At 39.8% G+C, this 15,729-nt stretch overlaps 1 protein-coding gene across 13 annotated transcripts in view; it reads right to left on the bottom strand.

The window, feature by feature from the left end:
* The window catches only part of HERC1 (HECT and RLD domain containing E3 ubiquitin protein ligase family member 1), a 210,876-nt gene that overhangs the window by 110,792 nt on the left and 84,355 nt on the right, over positions 1-15,729 (bottom strand). For 10 of the 13 annotated variants that reach the window (XM_024735254.1, XM_024735265.1, XM_024735262.1 and 7 more), the window contains exons 18-24: positions 15,285-15,506; positions 12,644-12,817; positions 7,099-7,213; positions 6,890-7,010; positions 4,918-5,089; positions 2,033-2,372; positions 1,465-1,585 (exon numbers count right to left, since the gene is read on the bottom strand). In XM_024735254.1, the coding sequence (XP_024591022.1) occupies positions 1,465-1,585; positions 2,033-2,372; positions 4,918-5,089; positions 6,890-7,010; positions 7,099-7,213; positions 12,644-12,817; positions 15,285-15,506 (1,265 nt within the window). The remainder of the gene's footprint in view (positions 1-1,464; positions 1,586-2,032; positions 2,373-4,917; positions 5,090-6,889; positions 7,011-7,098; positions 7,214-12,643; positions 12,818-15,284; positions 15,507-15,729) is intronic. The other 3 variants (XM_024735260.1, XM_024735263.1, XM_024735267.1) reach the window with 1 other exon arrangement.

Raw genomic sequence — 15,729 nt, 5'->3', positions numbered from 1 at the left:
GAGAGAAGTGACATGATCTGTTATAAAACTGTCACAGGGCTAGGAGACTAGATAATGAGACTGATCAACTTGGAAACATAAATGGACAGAGAGGAATCTCAGTAGATGGCAAGACTGGGAACGTGAACTGGGAGCACAGAAATAATAACGGGAATGAAGAATAAATGGAGGAAGAACAAACAAAAACATACAATGAAACTTGCTTGAAGACACTGTTCAACTTTCCTCAGAGGAGGAATCTTTCACGCTTAGCAGTTTCTTTTAAACAATAGCTTCATGTTTATGTAGCACTCTATACTTCTCAAAAATATTTTCACATCCAGTTTCTCAATGCATAAGAGAAGAATTTCAGAGCTAAAAATGAATCTCAATCCAAAAAACCCAGAGTTTCCGTTTGAGCTATCATGTGACATGACCAAGGTCTCAAAGCTATTCATCAGTAGGATCGGGTTCAGAAGCCAAGTCTAACACATTACCACCTACACAACAGGCACTACTATCCTCATATCATACAATGGGACACTAAGGCCCAGAGAAGTCAAGTAGCACATACAGATTCACATGTAAGGCAGAGGATCAGCCAAAATGAAAATCCAGCTATCAACTCTAAGTCCAAAACTATTCAAATAGAAGCTATCTATTAGACAGCTTTCATTCTATAATTTGTTTTACCCGTCACACTATAGCACATATTACTTTCTACTTCTTATATAAATCAGCATCGCACTTCTTTGATTTTTACCTTAAATGCCTGCAGTTCAGGTCCTGAGGCTTTTTTGATAGGGAACTGAGAGCTACTGAAAGATTTTAAGTAGAGGAGATATAAACAGATTTGTATTTCAGGTATATTATTCTAGTGAAATGTTGAAGATGGGCATAAGACAAGAGATGAGGCAACCAATATGGAGGTTTTTGTACCAGGCCAGGCAAAAGAGAAGGAAAGTCTGAGACAGAGCAGTGGCAAGAGGGATGGGCAGGACATAGTACAAAGATATTAAGAGTAAAATTTTCAAGGTTTGACTAATTGGATTGTGGGGAGTGAGGAGGTTGCAGGGACCAGGAATTAAGAAAAAGTAGAGTCAAGGATGAACCCAGGTTTCCAGCCTGGGTAGTTAATAGTAACACTTACTAAGATAGGGAATGTGAGAGAAGAGGTTTAGGAGAAAAATGAGTTTATTTTTGAATAGGTTAAGATTGTGGTCACCTGAGATGTTCAGGTAGAACGTCCATCAAGGAGTCAAATGCGTGAATTTGGAGTTTAGGAACAAGTCAGAGTTAAAGAGAGATACCTGAGTCACTAACATAGAGATGATAAATACCTATGCAATATAGTTATCTCATTTCTCTTAAAAGTTCTTTTAAAAAAGTTTTTGTATGTCTAAAACAAACGTATATTACTTACTCTAAACAAAGTCTTATGTTGCTATACAAAATTCCTTCTTTACTAAATCTAGGTATACCTACCAGTGCGTAACCCTCTTCATCTGATTCAGGCTGAGACAAATCAGATTCACTCCTCGATTTGATCAGTCTATAATTTGGACTTGCGTGGATTAGCCGGCTCTCTGCAGTAAGACTTTCACTCCTGTCTCACATGCACAAAGAAAAGTTTTTCGATTTGGGACTGTTAGTGAACATAAAATTGAATGGAACTAGCAGCACAGAGATAAAACACACACACAGTGAGGAGTAATTATGTCTGTCAATGGAAAACCCTGGCTCTCAGGCAGGTCTAAGCACAAAGTCCTTCTCAATTACATCAGAATAACTTCCATGCGACTAAATTACAGAATTATGCCAATCAACTACTGTTGCTTATATGTGTGAAAAATTGTGCCTCCTCATTTAATCAGAAATTTATACTCCAGGCTGAATTAGTATCACTCTTTACATTAAATTCATCCTTGTCAATTTGTATTTCCTCCTCCATGTCTGTGTTAATTTCAGAATACAGTAAGTGAGAATAAACCATTTCAATGCATAAAGAAACAAGGAGAGGAGAGAAATGTTTTAAGTTTCTAGTCATTCCCACCTGGTCATAAGTCCACCCCCTTCAGAGGCACTTGTGGAAGGCTGCTGCAACTGTCCTTCTTCCCTTCGCTTCTGAAGCTCATCAATCACAGGACTTACTCCTAATATTAACAGGGCACATCGATGGATCACGGAGTTGCAGGCAGCAGTGTACACATCCTGACCCTCAGGAAGGTCTGTGCTGACCCTTCGCTCTTGCTGAGACTGAGGAGGTGGATCATCAGCTCGAGCCCCAGACCCTGCCCCACTGTTCATTCTATCTCGATCTCGGCTACGAGCTACTTCACGGGCTGAGAGGAAACACTGAAAGATTTCTGTAACATGTAACACAAAAACAAGGTCTTAACACATGGGGAGAGAAGAGCAAAGAAAATAACAATAAAAACAGTCAAAAAGTTTGGACCAAAAACTTACTGAAAGAGGGAAAATCATTTTTTAGACATTAAATACTAAGTAACTAAGTTAAATTTTATTAAAAATACACATATAACATTAAACTTTTTATAAAAATTACAATAGGAAATACTTATGCCTTTACAGAATTTAGATTTGGTTGATTCTATTTCTACTCTTATGCGTTTGATCAGTGGTTTGCAAAGTGTGGTTCTAGAAGAGCAGCATCAACATCATCTGGCACTTGTTAGAAATGAAAAATACTGGGCCCATCCCAGACTTTCTAATCAGAAGCTCTAGGCATGGAGCCAGCAATGTACGTTTTAACAAGCCCTCCAGCAGATTTTGAAGGCCATTAAAGTTTGAGAATCACTGGGTTAGATAAAAATAACTGCCTATTTCTGAAATGTTCACAACCTTGGTTTGAAATTGTCAGGTTACAAAAGAAACAGACAAAAGTTAAGTTGCATTAGTTATAATGAAGAGCCCCCTTTCCCCTTCCGAAGTCCATATAATTCCTAATACCTACACTTTGTTGTATTTTAAACATATTACATAAGCACAACCATTAAAGGTCTTTGCTGAAACAGAATCTGGTTATAATAATATGGCCAAGACGGCCCCCAGAGTCAAATAGTATCACCAGGAATGTCCATCTTATGCCAGCCCTTCCCAATTCACAAGTGTAAAAAGTGGGTTTAACAAGGTTCTGATGCAGTGATAGGTATTTCACAATAGGAAAAGAATGTTTTACTCAAATTTAAGTGAAGATGGTATTTTTAATGGGGAACCCAGGCAAGAAAGTTAGTAAAATACTAGATTTGTCTGTTAATATGGAAGTACAAACTTTAAAAATGCATTTGTATATTTCAAAGTATTATTATGACAATATATTCATTATGCTGTTGAAAGTCCCTTATTTCTAAGAAAATCAAAGCAACGAACTAACAGTCTAGAGCTAGAAATCAGTTAAAGTAATTAAGAGAATGGTTACTGGAATTTGGGGCAGACCTGGTTCTAATTCCAGCTGCTATGAACAGTGGCCCTAGGCACATAATTTTGCCTCCTTAAACCTCAGTTTGTCCATCTTTAGAACAAGGTAATACTAGAAATCATCTAAGACGGAGAGGATTATGAGTTAATCTATGTGAAGCATTTGACCCAGTGCCCAGCATATAACTGATGCTCAAAAATGGCAGCTAGTTTAAAAATTATTACTCCCTGGGTAACTATTACGCTTTCTTTTAATATAATTGAGGGTTATCTTTTGTTACTGTGCTTTCCCCTTTGGTCTTTGCTTTTAGGAATTTCTAAACTAAGTCTTAAGTTCATCTGTAAATGTTCCCTCAGCCTAGGTTTTAAAATATAATTATTCTCTGGGAATTTCCTGGCGGTCCCGTGGTTAGGACTCAGTGCTCTCGCTGCCAGGGCCCAGGTTCAATCAATCCCTGGTTGGGGAGCTAAGATCCTGCAAGCCACGCAGCACAGCAAAAATTTTTTTTCCCCACCCCAGAAAAAAAAAAAAAAAAAAAATATATATATATATATATATATACACACACACACACACACACACACACGTTATATATATATATTTTTTTTATATATATATAAAATTATTCTCCACCTCCTCATCTCCAATCCCCTCTTCTCCATCTGAACCTTATATTTCTCCTCTTGTTTTAATAGGCTTTGGCCTTGTTTTGAGTCACCTCAAAATCATTTTTAGAAGTATGCACAACACAGATAAATTGATAATAAAGTAAGTGTCAAATTGACTGAAATATATATACAATCTCAATACCAAATGCATAGATGGCCAAAATGTTTTAGGCTACAAAAGTAAATATACACTTTAACTTGAAACAGCCAGATCACTCAAAAGATAACAAATGTTTCAAAGCTTCCATATTTCTCTTTAAACATCTAAATGATTACATTTTAAAACTATCTGTAGCCTTGTAATAAAAAAGTATGAAAAATGTCATTCACCAGCCAATAATATTCTCATGTATATTCTTGCTCTCTACTGAAATCAGCAGTGCAGTCAGTGGGGGACGTTTATAATTTTAAAAGTTCTACATATGGAAAATAATTGGGCTCTCCTAATAGGCTTAGAAAGGGGCTCTCTTCCTCACCACCCAGAGGCCAGCCAGGTGAACGGACAACTTGGTACCCTCCAGAGAACATGCTTTGAATGTCCCTATCCAATGACTCATGGGCATCACTTCATAAATGAGACTCAGTGGAACAGGTACTGTTTCCAAAAGCCTGCTTCCAGAGCTTTTCAGCCCAAAACATGCAATCCAACAGCTTCAGAACGGAACTAGCAGTTGTAAGAACTGAAATGTAGCTAATCAGATCATCAGGAGAATATCACACCTCTTTAGAAAAACTGTAAGGAAATGTTTTTGCCTCTCTCTTCTACAGTCAGTTTCCCTACCAAAAAGAATGCCACAGTGTGTATCTGCAAAGCAAGACGGATATACTCACTGCCAGCTGTCATCACTTCGTGTTCCCGTTCTTCCTCCTCATCCCCTGGCTCTGGATGCCCCTCTTCCCTATCTCGCTCAGCCTGTTCTTCCATTTCAGCTTCTTCATCAATGGTCCGGGTAAATGAATGCTCCTGAGGATCAACATCTGTAGAGTCTTGGTTTTCCGAGATCTTAAAGAAATGATCAGAGCTACACTGAATATATATAGTTTTTAATTTTGAAAAATATCATTAAAATCTTGACTTTTTTATCATGGAAAATAATTCTAATAGCAGTAATAACACATGAATTTTACCACAAAAACAAAAGATATACTGGATAAATCTGAAAAGATTAGAAAGAACGTATGTACACAAAATATACAGAAACATCTAACTATGCTCTCTTCCTCAATATTTTGATTAAAATGTCATGCTGTAAATTGACTCATACATATCGCTGTTCTGCTGCAAACTGCTAACTTAAAATGAGTTGAGTACGACACCAAGCATAAAAGGTAAAGAACATGAAATGTGATTCCATCAGTCTCCCTCAAGCTGTGTATGTTATTGTTACTCTGTATAAATGTTTAATAATGCTAATTTAAAACAAAACAGTATTTTTTAACCTTTTTTTGGTGAAAAACTTTAAGTTCTACTCTCTTAGCAAATCTCAATTATACAAACAGTATTGTTTTTAATTATTTTCTTTACTTTGTTTGTCCCTGAGGAAACCAAAAATTAGAAATCTGGTAAGGACAATGTTAATTTTATTTCCCATGGTGGTTATGCTACCTCGCAGTCATCTAAAGAAAAGAGTCCTTACAACAGGGGTGAAGAGAGTCACAAACATCCCACGTATTTCAGTATAAAGCACAAGTGAAATTTTTTAATGATATCCTCAGATGTACAATAAAAGTTATTTTGTGATTCATGATTGGATGGGGATACTGAGCAGTCAGTCAGACTCACAAAATACATAAGTCATGTATCTCCACAATATTTAAGTTTCAAATTTGAGACTCAACAAAATGGCTAATTAGTATATTTCATGGGCTTTCAAGGTCACTAACAAATAGCTGGATCCACAGATATTAAATCAGTGCATGCCAAAAGAATACTATAATACAAATGTAGAGATAAAGTTTGGTTTTTAAAATCTAAGATCTAAATAATGGAGTGCAAAGCATCTAACATATGACGTTTCAAAGTAAGCACTTTTGAAGGTGAGGTATCAGGCTATACTCATAATTATAGGATCGTGCTATCAGGATTACCAAGCACTTTAGAAATCATCTCATTTTTGTTCCAAGAATTACTTCTGGAACATCCTTAATTAAAGTTTTCAATCTTTACCTCCAGCAGTGGGCAATTCTAAACATTAGAAGGCTTTTTTCCTTACATTCAGCTAACAATGATTCTCCATTCAGTTGTTACCCTTTTGTCCTACCTGTGCCCTCTGGAACAACAGGGAACACATATATTTCCTCTCCTACATGGAAGTCCTTTAAATATCTTTAAGGCACCTATCATACGACTCCCCTTTGCTTTCATTCTCTAAGCTAAACATTTTTGACACTTTCCAGTTCTTGTATAAGATGATTTTCAGACCCTTAACCAATCTAACTTTGCTAATATCCCTCATAAGTTATGGCACCCCAAATCAAATAGGATAATTCAAATGGGATCTGATGAGCATAAAACAAAGGAATAATATTTCATATGATTTGGACAATTCAATTTGTTGTTATTACCTATATGGCCTAAGAATATATAAACTTCCTTAGCAGCCATATCACACTTGATAAGTGCGTGGTTAAACCCCCAATCTTCTACTCATCCAATTATTTTCATTAGAAAAAGAACTACTCAATATTTATTGAACATCTGCAATAATTAAGCCACATTTTTTTCCCCCTCACATACACAAATATGGAGCTATCTCTCACAGCTTGCAGAAAAACATAGAAATTAACTGATTTCCAACTTTACCCATCTGTCTCTTGATGATGACCTGGTCTGAATAAGTTCAAGGTTCTTGCAAGCAAGTAAACGACTTCGAACTTTGTACACACAACGGTACACTTCTGATAAGCTTTTACCAGGTTGATATCTAAATAAAGAACCAAAATAGAAAAGTTACTTAATTTCTCACATCATGAGAGCATATATTTGTCTGAGGATAGTTTTAAGTTACTTGCCGGCTTTCTCCACATGCTTGACTGAGTAAATTTGTGTGTTTCAGAAGAGCTGCAAGAACAAATCTAGACACAGTGTCCAAGAGTGACTCATTACTTAAAGTTGCACTGTCCCAATCTGAAAATAAAAATGATACACTGACATTTCACAGAAAACAGTTCAGAGGTGATTTTAATAGCTTTAGTCATCTAACACCTGAATTTTATCGTTTTCCTAAGCAGTTATTTAACAAATGCACCTACTAGATCCCGCATACTGTGCTAGGAACACAGCAATGAACAAAACTAAGTCCCAGATCTCACAGAGCTTATATTCTAGTTGCGGTGGGGGAGGGGTATGAGGAGACAATACATAAAAACATTAATATGACAGATAAATGCTATGGAGAAAAATAAAGCAGGGTGAGGAGAACAGGGAATACTGTACTGTGTGGGTTTACTATTTTTTATAAGCTGGTTTGGGAAGGTCCCCAATATGGCTACAATCAAGCAGAGAGATCTGGACGAGGTAGGGGAAGAAGCCACACAAACAGTGTCCTTTCAAAAAAACTATGTAGAGGCCCTGCCTGAGTTCAAGGAGGACAGAGCTGCTAGAGCAAAATGTGCATGCACGAGAGGGGCAGGAGACATTAGAAAGCTGTCTGGGGTCCAGATCACATAGGGCCTTGCAGGCCATTGCAAGTCCTCTAGGTTTTACACTGAGGGAAATGGGAAGGACCATTAGAAACTGTGAACAGAGGTACGGGATGATGTGCTCTGTGTTTTAAAAGGCTCACTCTAACTGCTGAGTGCAGAATTTACTATAGGAACAGCAACAGCAGAAGTAATTATTACAGTAATTCAGGTAAGAAATGATGGTGGCTTAGACCATAGTAGTAGCAGTGGGGTTAGTAAGAAGTGGTTAGACTCCAGATGTATTCTGAGGGTAGAGTTGAAGAAATTTGTTGATGGATCAGAGGTGCACATGAGAGCAGACAAGGATGACTATAATGTATTTACAATGCAGTTGGCTTTTACTGAGAGAAGATCACAAGGACAGCCCTTTGGGAGGATAGGTATCTGTAATCAGGAGTCTGGTTCTGAATACTATGTATTAGACACCCTAGTAGAGATACTGAGTAAACTAGTCAAGTATGTATATATGTGGTATTTGAAGCCATCAGATACTGTGAATACATGTATATTTATGTAGGTAAGAAATGAAACAACATTTGGACAGAGATGAGTATGTGCAATTGAAAACCCAAATCACAGCATTAGATGATGAAAACTAGTCAGCTGCTTTCTTTAATTCCATGTTAGCACACCAGTTCTGTAATTTAAAAATGAAATACATTCAGTAGATTCCAAATGGGGATGGGAGGTTTACTGTCTACTCCCAGAATGTCTGCTAGACTCTGTTAATTTGACAGATTTACCATGCTACTTAAAAACAAAACCAAGAATGGAGCCCGCGTTTCCGCAGAGCTGGAACTCCCGCAGCTCGGGGTCTCTTCCCTCCGCCATCACGGAACGGCCCCAGAGCCCGAGGGGAGGGCGGCCTCACTGAGGCTGCTGGCTCTGGAGGGGCCCCGGCGGCCGAAGCCGTGACAGTTGTGGGGACAGCAGGCCGGGAAGATGGCGGAAGAGTAAGCCGCGGAGATCACCTTCCTCCCCACAGATACACCAGAAACACATCTACACGTGGAATGACTCCTACAGAACACCTACTGAACGCTGGCAGAAGACCTCAGACCTCCCAAAAGGCAAGAAAACCCCCACGTACCTGGGTAGGGCAAAAGAAAAAAGAATAAACAGAGACAAAAGGATAGGGGCAGGACCTGCACCAGTGGGAGGGAGCTGTGAAGGAGGAAAGGTTTCCACACACTAGGAAGCCCCTTCGCGGGCGGAGACTGCAGGTGGCGGAGGGGGAAAGCTTCGGAGCCGTGGAGGAGAGCACAGCAACAGGGGTGTGGGGGGCAAACCGGAGAGATTCCCGCACAGAGGATCGCTGACGACCGGCACTCACCAGCCTGAGAGGCTTCTCTGCTCACCCACCAGGGCGGGCGGCGCTGGGAGCTGAGGCTCGGGCTTCGGTCGGAGCGCAGGGAGAAGGACTGGGGTTGGCGGCGTGAACGTAGCCTGCAGGGGGTTAGTGCGGCACGGCTGGCCGGGAGGGAGTCTGGGGAAAAGTCTGGACCACCCGAAGAGGCAAGAGCCTTTTTCTTCCCTCTTTGTTTCCTCGTGCGCGAGGAGAGGGGATTAAGAACACTGCTTAAAGGAGCTCCAGAGACGGGCGCAAGCCACGGCTAAAAGCGCGGACTGCAGAGACAGGCATGAGACGCTAAGGCTGCTGCTGCCGCCACCAAGAAGCCTGTGTGCGAGCACAGGTCACTATCCACACCCCCCTTCCAGGGAGCCTGTGCAACCCGCGCCTGCCAGGGTCCCGGGATCCAGGGACAACTCCCCCAGGAGAACGCACGGCGCGCCTCAGGCTGGTGCAACGTCACGCCGGCCTCTGCCGCCGCAGGCTCGCCCCGCACTTCATGCCCCTCCCTCCCCCCGGCCTGAGTGGGCCAGAGCCCCCGAATCAGTGGCTCCTTTAACCCCGTCCTGTCTGAGCGAAGAACAGACGCCCTCCGGTGACGTATACGCAGAGGCAGGGCCAAATCCAAAGCTGAGCCTCTGGAATGTGGGAACAAAGAAGAGAACGGGAAATCTCTCCCAGCAGCCTCAGAAGCAGCGGATTAAAGCTCCACAATCAATTTGATGTACCCTACATGTGTGAAATACATGAATAGACAACGAATCACCCCAAATTAAGGAGGTAGACTCTGAGAGCAAGATTTAGGATTTTTTCCCCTTTTCCTTTTTTTGTGAGTGTCTATATGTATGCTTCTGTGTGAGATTTTGTCTGTATAGCTGTGCTTCCACCATTTATGTCCGAGGGTTCTATCCGTCCTTTTTTTTTTAAAATATTATATACACTACCAAACGTAAGGTAGATAGCTAGTGGGAAGCAGCCGCACAGCACAGGGAGATCAGCTCGGTGCTTTGTGATCGCCTGGAGTGGTGGGATAGGGAGGGAGGGAGGGAGGGAGACGCAAGAGGGAAGAGATATGGGAACATATGTATATATGTAACTGATTCATTTTGTTGTAAAGCAGAAACTAACACACCATTGTAAAGCAATTATACTCCAATAAAGATGTTAAAACAACAACAAACCCAAACAAACAAAAAACACTCTTGGAAAATATTAAGCACCAAGTTAACTTTATCTGTTCTTAATTCCTTTTTAAAACTCCTATCTTAAGACAAAAATTTTACAGCTTGGTTTTCCAGTCATTTCTGGATGCTTAGGTAAAAATTAAGTTCAGACTTAACTATTTTACAGGTGAAAAAGTGAATATAAGCATGTAAGATTTTCCAACAGAGAATCTTAAAATGATAGTCTGTATTACACACAAAATTTTCCACACTAGGTTCTTGAGAGATCATCTGTTCCAAGGGATTGCTTGCTATTCTGAAAACTGCTATGACTTAAAATCAAACGACCCCATTTCAAGAAGGCTAATATTCAATTTAAAAGCAAACTGAAGTAACATCCTTTGCAGTATGTCAAATTTATCAGGGATTATCCTCCTGTGCAATGTTTATAATAATAGGTTCTTTTAAAACACCTTCGCTAAAGTTATAGTCATTTCATACCAAGCACTACAAAATGTTTCCACTACTCAGGTATAAAGTCTAGGCTATAGTGTACAAGCAACTGAACAAACGGAGCCATAAGAGTTTTTATTCACTTTATGTTTATATCCAGTTTTTTCAAGTGCTCACTGAAAAGTAACAAGTGATACTGGTGCCACAGTGGTTAAGAATCCACCTGCCAGTACAGGGGACACAGGTTCGTGCTCTGGTCCAGGAAGATCCCACACGCCACAGAGCAACTAGGCCCATGCGCCACAACTACTGAGCCTACACTCTAGAGCCCGCGAGCCACAACTACTGAGCCCATGTGCCACAACTACTGAAGCCTGCGTGCCTAGAGCCCGTGCTCTGCAACCAGAGAAGCCACAGCAATGAGAAGCCCGCGCAATGAAGCGTAGCCCCCGCTCACCGCAACTAGAGAAAGCCCACGCGCAGCAACAGAGACCCAAGGCAGCCAAAAATAAATAAAAATAAATTTATAAAAAAAAAAAACCTAACCGCACATTCCAAGAAAATGATGCAAATAAGACGATATCAGAAAATACCACTTAGAAAGTAAGCTTTCTTCCTCCTCCACTATCATACTTTTCTACCACTGGTGAAAGTCAACACGATAGAATGAATAAATGAATGACAAATTGGATGAGATTAAACTTTCAAAGGTATCATCTCACTGGTGTTTAAAGATCTGAATGATATGTATCTCATTTTTATTATACGAAGTAAAGGTGAAAATGTATTTACTTTTACCATTTTTATCACAGAAGGAAGAAAATCCAAAGACACAGGGGAGCAGGGACTAAAGAAAGAGCAATGTGGAGAAAGACAACTAGGGGAATGTGATTCTGAACAATCCAAGTCATTGTTAAAAGTGGATGAGAGCTAAAAAGAAATCAGGTACAATGTTTGAAAACTTGTACATAAAATTAATTTTATTAATCAAGTAATATTAGAAACTGAAATACCACTACACACTTGCATAGCACTTTACTGCTGTACTTAATAATATACCTCATTTCAAACTGGTATCTTCACTAGCACTCTAAAATGGGCAAGTGTTTTATACAGGAGGAAAATGACCAAGGCCCAGAGCTCAGACTTCCACATACACACCATTTCAGTTCTTCACCAGGGCTCACCAAGGGAAGAGATTCATTAAACAGACTCTTATACTAGATCCATTTACGCTGCATGGAATCCTTCAGTAAAATGCTGCCTCTGGATTTATTTTTCACACTAATCTCAATTTTCCCACAGTGGATTTTCTTCAAGTGGGATATATGTATATAAAAGAATACACGGGGTTTCTTACCAAGCACTTCAAAATGTTCCACAAACAGGAATAAGAAACTGTTTTTAAAATGTTAATTGTAGGGACTTCCCTTGTGGTGCAGTGGTTGAGAATCCACCTGACAATGAAGGCGACACGGGTTCGAAACCTGGTCTGGGAAGATCCCACATGCCGTGAAGCAACTGGGCCCTTGTGACACCACTGCTGAACCTGTGCTCTGGAGCCTGCGAGCCACAGCTACTGAGCCGGCATGCCACAACTGCTGAAGCCCACGCTCCGTGACAAGAGAAGGCACCATGGTGAGAGGCCCGCACACCACAACGAGGAGTGGCCCCCGCTCACCGCACTAGAGAAAGCCCGCACGCAGCAGCGAAGACACAACATAGCCAAAAATAAAAATAAATAAAATAAACATTTTTTAAAAATGTTAATTGTAAAATCCCTTTTTCAATAAAAAAGTAATAGGGTAATCCCTAGGTTTTCTATTTACATATATTATACTATACTTATATCAGTCAGTATTATGAGCTATCTACATATTTAGCCCCTTTATCCTCTTCATCTTACCTTTACTAATAGCATAATCCTGCATGCTGATCCAAAGACTTCGAGCCGGCTCTTTTGAACAACCCAATGCCAAGTCTACGTAGATAGCAATTTCAGGCCGCAATTTGTAATCAAAAGGCTTCTGTTCTTCATTTCCCGAAAGAGCTACTTCTAATAGGCAACTCATGCATTTATCTAAAAAAGAAATTACACAAGTTATCAATTTCAAGCTTTGTAAATTTTGGTGCTACAAATAAAAGCTTATCATATTTACTTAATGCATATGAAATGATACATTTCAAACCATTTTAAGTAGATGCTACAAAGGTAAAAGTCCTTTAATGCTTCTCAATTGGGCATAGTATCACCCCTTTCTTTATGAGACTAAATGTAACATTCCAGGAAGTAGTTCTGGCATTTTGGTAGGCAGGGCCCTACATGTGCAGCACAGTCTTGTGTAACAAAGAACTTTCTTGCTCAAAACGGATTGATATCCTTGTTGAGAAACATGGGACCACTGGGAAAGAGACTAGCCAAGATTTTTCTTTTCTTTTTGTAGACTTAAGGGAAAATAATCACTTCAATATGATTTAAGGGAGATCAAAGATATTGATACTTGAACAATTTCTCAACTGATACTTACATTTGTTCAGGTGGTTCCTAACTTTCCAATGGGACATTTGGCATTAAGAATTCATTTTCCATTTAAAAAACAAAACACTTCTCTAAATGACAGGTTCCTGGGCTAATACCCAAAGTCAATTTAACCCACAATATAACTAAATTATCATTTATTTACAATTTTACAGACAAGAGCCTCCTCCTAATATATGCAAGTATTTTTTTTAGAAGCTACTGCTTATCTTTGCTTTTTATTATTATCATTTATTTTTGGCTGTGTTGGGTCTTCATTGCTGCGCACGGGCTTTCTCTAGTTGCAGTGAGCGGGGGCTACTCTTTGTTGCGGTGCACGGGCTTCTCGTTGTGGTGGCTTGTTGCAGAGCATGGGCTCTAGGCGCGTGGGCTTCAGGAGTTGTAGAGCGCAGGCTCAGTAGTTGTGGCTCATGGGCTCTAGAGCACAGGCTCAGTAGTTGTAGCACACGGGCTTAGTTGCTCCGTGGCATGTGGGATCTTCCTGCACCAGGGCTCAAACCCATGTCCCCTGCATTGGCAGGCAGATTCTTAACCACTGTGGGAAGTCCAATATATGCAAGTATTTAAACATAAAATATAACATTTTAATAATTTCATAATTTTATAATTTAAAAAGTGAAAAATAACATTAAAAACTGAAATTGATTATATTCATACCAAAGGCCAGTTGAGTAAAGTACACATAACAAAAATATGAGGAAGGTAGAGATAAAGATATTTTTGTCCTCAGGAGGACATTTGGGACTATCACAGAGCTAAACACTGATAGCACTGGAACTACCTTTATGATGTTAAATACCCCTTGAAAAAAAACATGATTTTACTTTTTTTGATACAAACGTTCCTAAGTACCAGTCTAGCATTCATCAGCCATGGCTGGAATCACTTTCTGGTTCATAAATGAAACAATGAATATACACTCCTATTTGGAAAAGGAAGAAAATCTTCAACATCTCTGACTCCCACCCTCCAACCCTCCAACCCCAAAGCAGAAATCTCCATGATTTTTGTCATGGTTTCTACTTTTGTTTCTCCTTTGGAGATTCTCTTAAATCGAGATTTCTCTTAGATTTTGCTTCTTGGACACTCTCTGAGTCTCTTTCTCTTATCAGAGAAATAATAAATTTAAAATCTAGGGACTTCCCTGGTGGTCCAGTGGGTAAGACTCTGAGCTCCCAATGCCGGGGGCCCGGGTTTGATCCCTGATCAGGGAACTAGATCCCACATGACGCAACTAAGAAGTCCGCATGCTACAACGAAGATCCCACGTGCTGCAACTAAGACCTGGCACAGCCAAAATAAATAAATATTTCTTAAAAATAAATAAATAAAATCTAATAAGACCATACGGGCTATCTAATCTAACTCATTATTTTAAGGATTGAAATTAGAGGTTCAGAGAGATTAAAGGACCAATCCTAGTCTATTCAGGAACTGGAGAAATCCTCTTGTTCAGACAGTCTGAGAGCTAGCCTACCTTCAAAGTAGACAAATGGAAGATGAGGCAGGAAAGGAAACCCCAAAGGTACCATAAATGGGGAGGAAAAAAATAAGGACTCACACAAGGTAACATCAGCTTGAAAGGAGGACAGGCTGGGAGAAGGGATTGGCCCTCACAACTGAGAGGTGTTTATGACCTGAGCCCTCGTAAGTCATGGTCAGTAACCTTCTATGAAGCAGTTTCATAACCTCCAAGCCCCAGAACACAAGTAATTAAGCATTTTCCCATTTTTATGAGTTAGATGACTTGCTCAAAATGAGTGATAAATAAAAACCCAGTAGAACCAGACCTACATTTCCCTAGTTCAGGGACTCTTTTCACTATACGATGCTGCAGGACTTAACTGTTTTTCTGAGGGCTCCAAGTTACAGTCTTGGATCCCCTACCCTGCAAATGTTGCATTTGTTTTCTATCAGTTCTCTATTCAGCAAACCCAGAATAAGAGAAATCTCCAAAGGAGGTACAAACAGAAGCACGTATTCTAAATGCTGCAGAGAAGCACATTACCTAACTGAGGGGTATCCATTTCTACACCATCACTAAAAAGTGGTGTTTTCATCCAATATGCAGTGTCCTGTTCCTCTGGAGACACAGGTGAACCCTGAAGCATGCCACCAAGACACTGCCCAATAAGAAGAGCAATTGTTCTTTCCAGATCAACAAGCCACACCCAGGACTGGGCTGGCTGAGGTAATGGCACACCAGCAGGATCAATCAGTTCTGGCCCTCCTGAAAACAAGATCATTAGTAATTTATCTGGTGTTGAAGATTCTCAAGCTTTTTCATTTATATTGCACTGCAACAAGACACTGAAGCAAAATAATTTTATAATGAAAACATAGATTATAACACTTTCTGTATATATTCTCTTTAGTAGGCTAATTTAAAATACATTCAGATAAGTTTGCCATCAAATAAAATCTGCTTTGTAAAGTTACTGATTTTGAGATAA

Source organism: Neophocaena asiaeorientalis, unplaced genomic scaffold, assembly GCF_003031525.2.
Source record: "Neophocaena asiaeorientalis asiaeorientalis breed wild unplaced genomic scaffold, Neophocaena_asiaeorientalis_V1.1 scaffold264, whole genome shotgun sequence".
Classification (NCBI taxonomy): Eukaryota; Metazoa; Chordata; class Mammalia; order Artiodactyla; family Phocoenidae; genus Neophocaena; species Neophocaena asiaeorientalis.
Note: the sequence above shows the minus strand (reverse complement) of the source record. Positions and strands in the feature narration are given on the sequence as shown.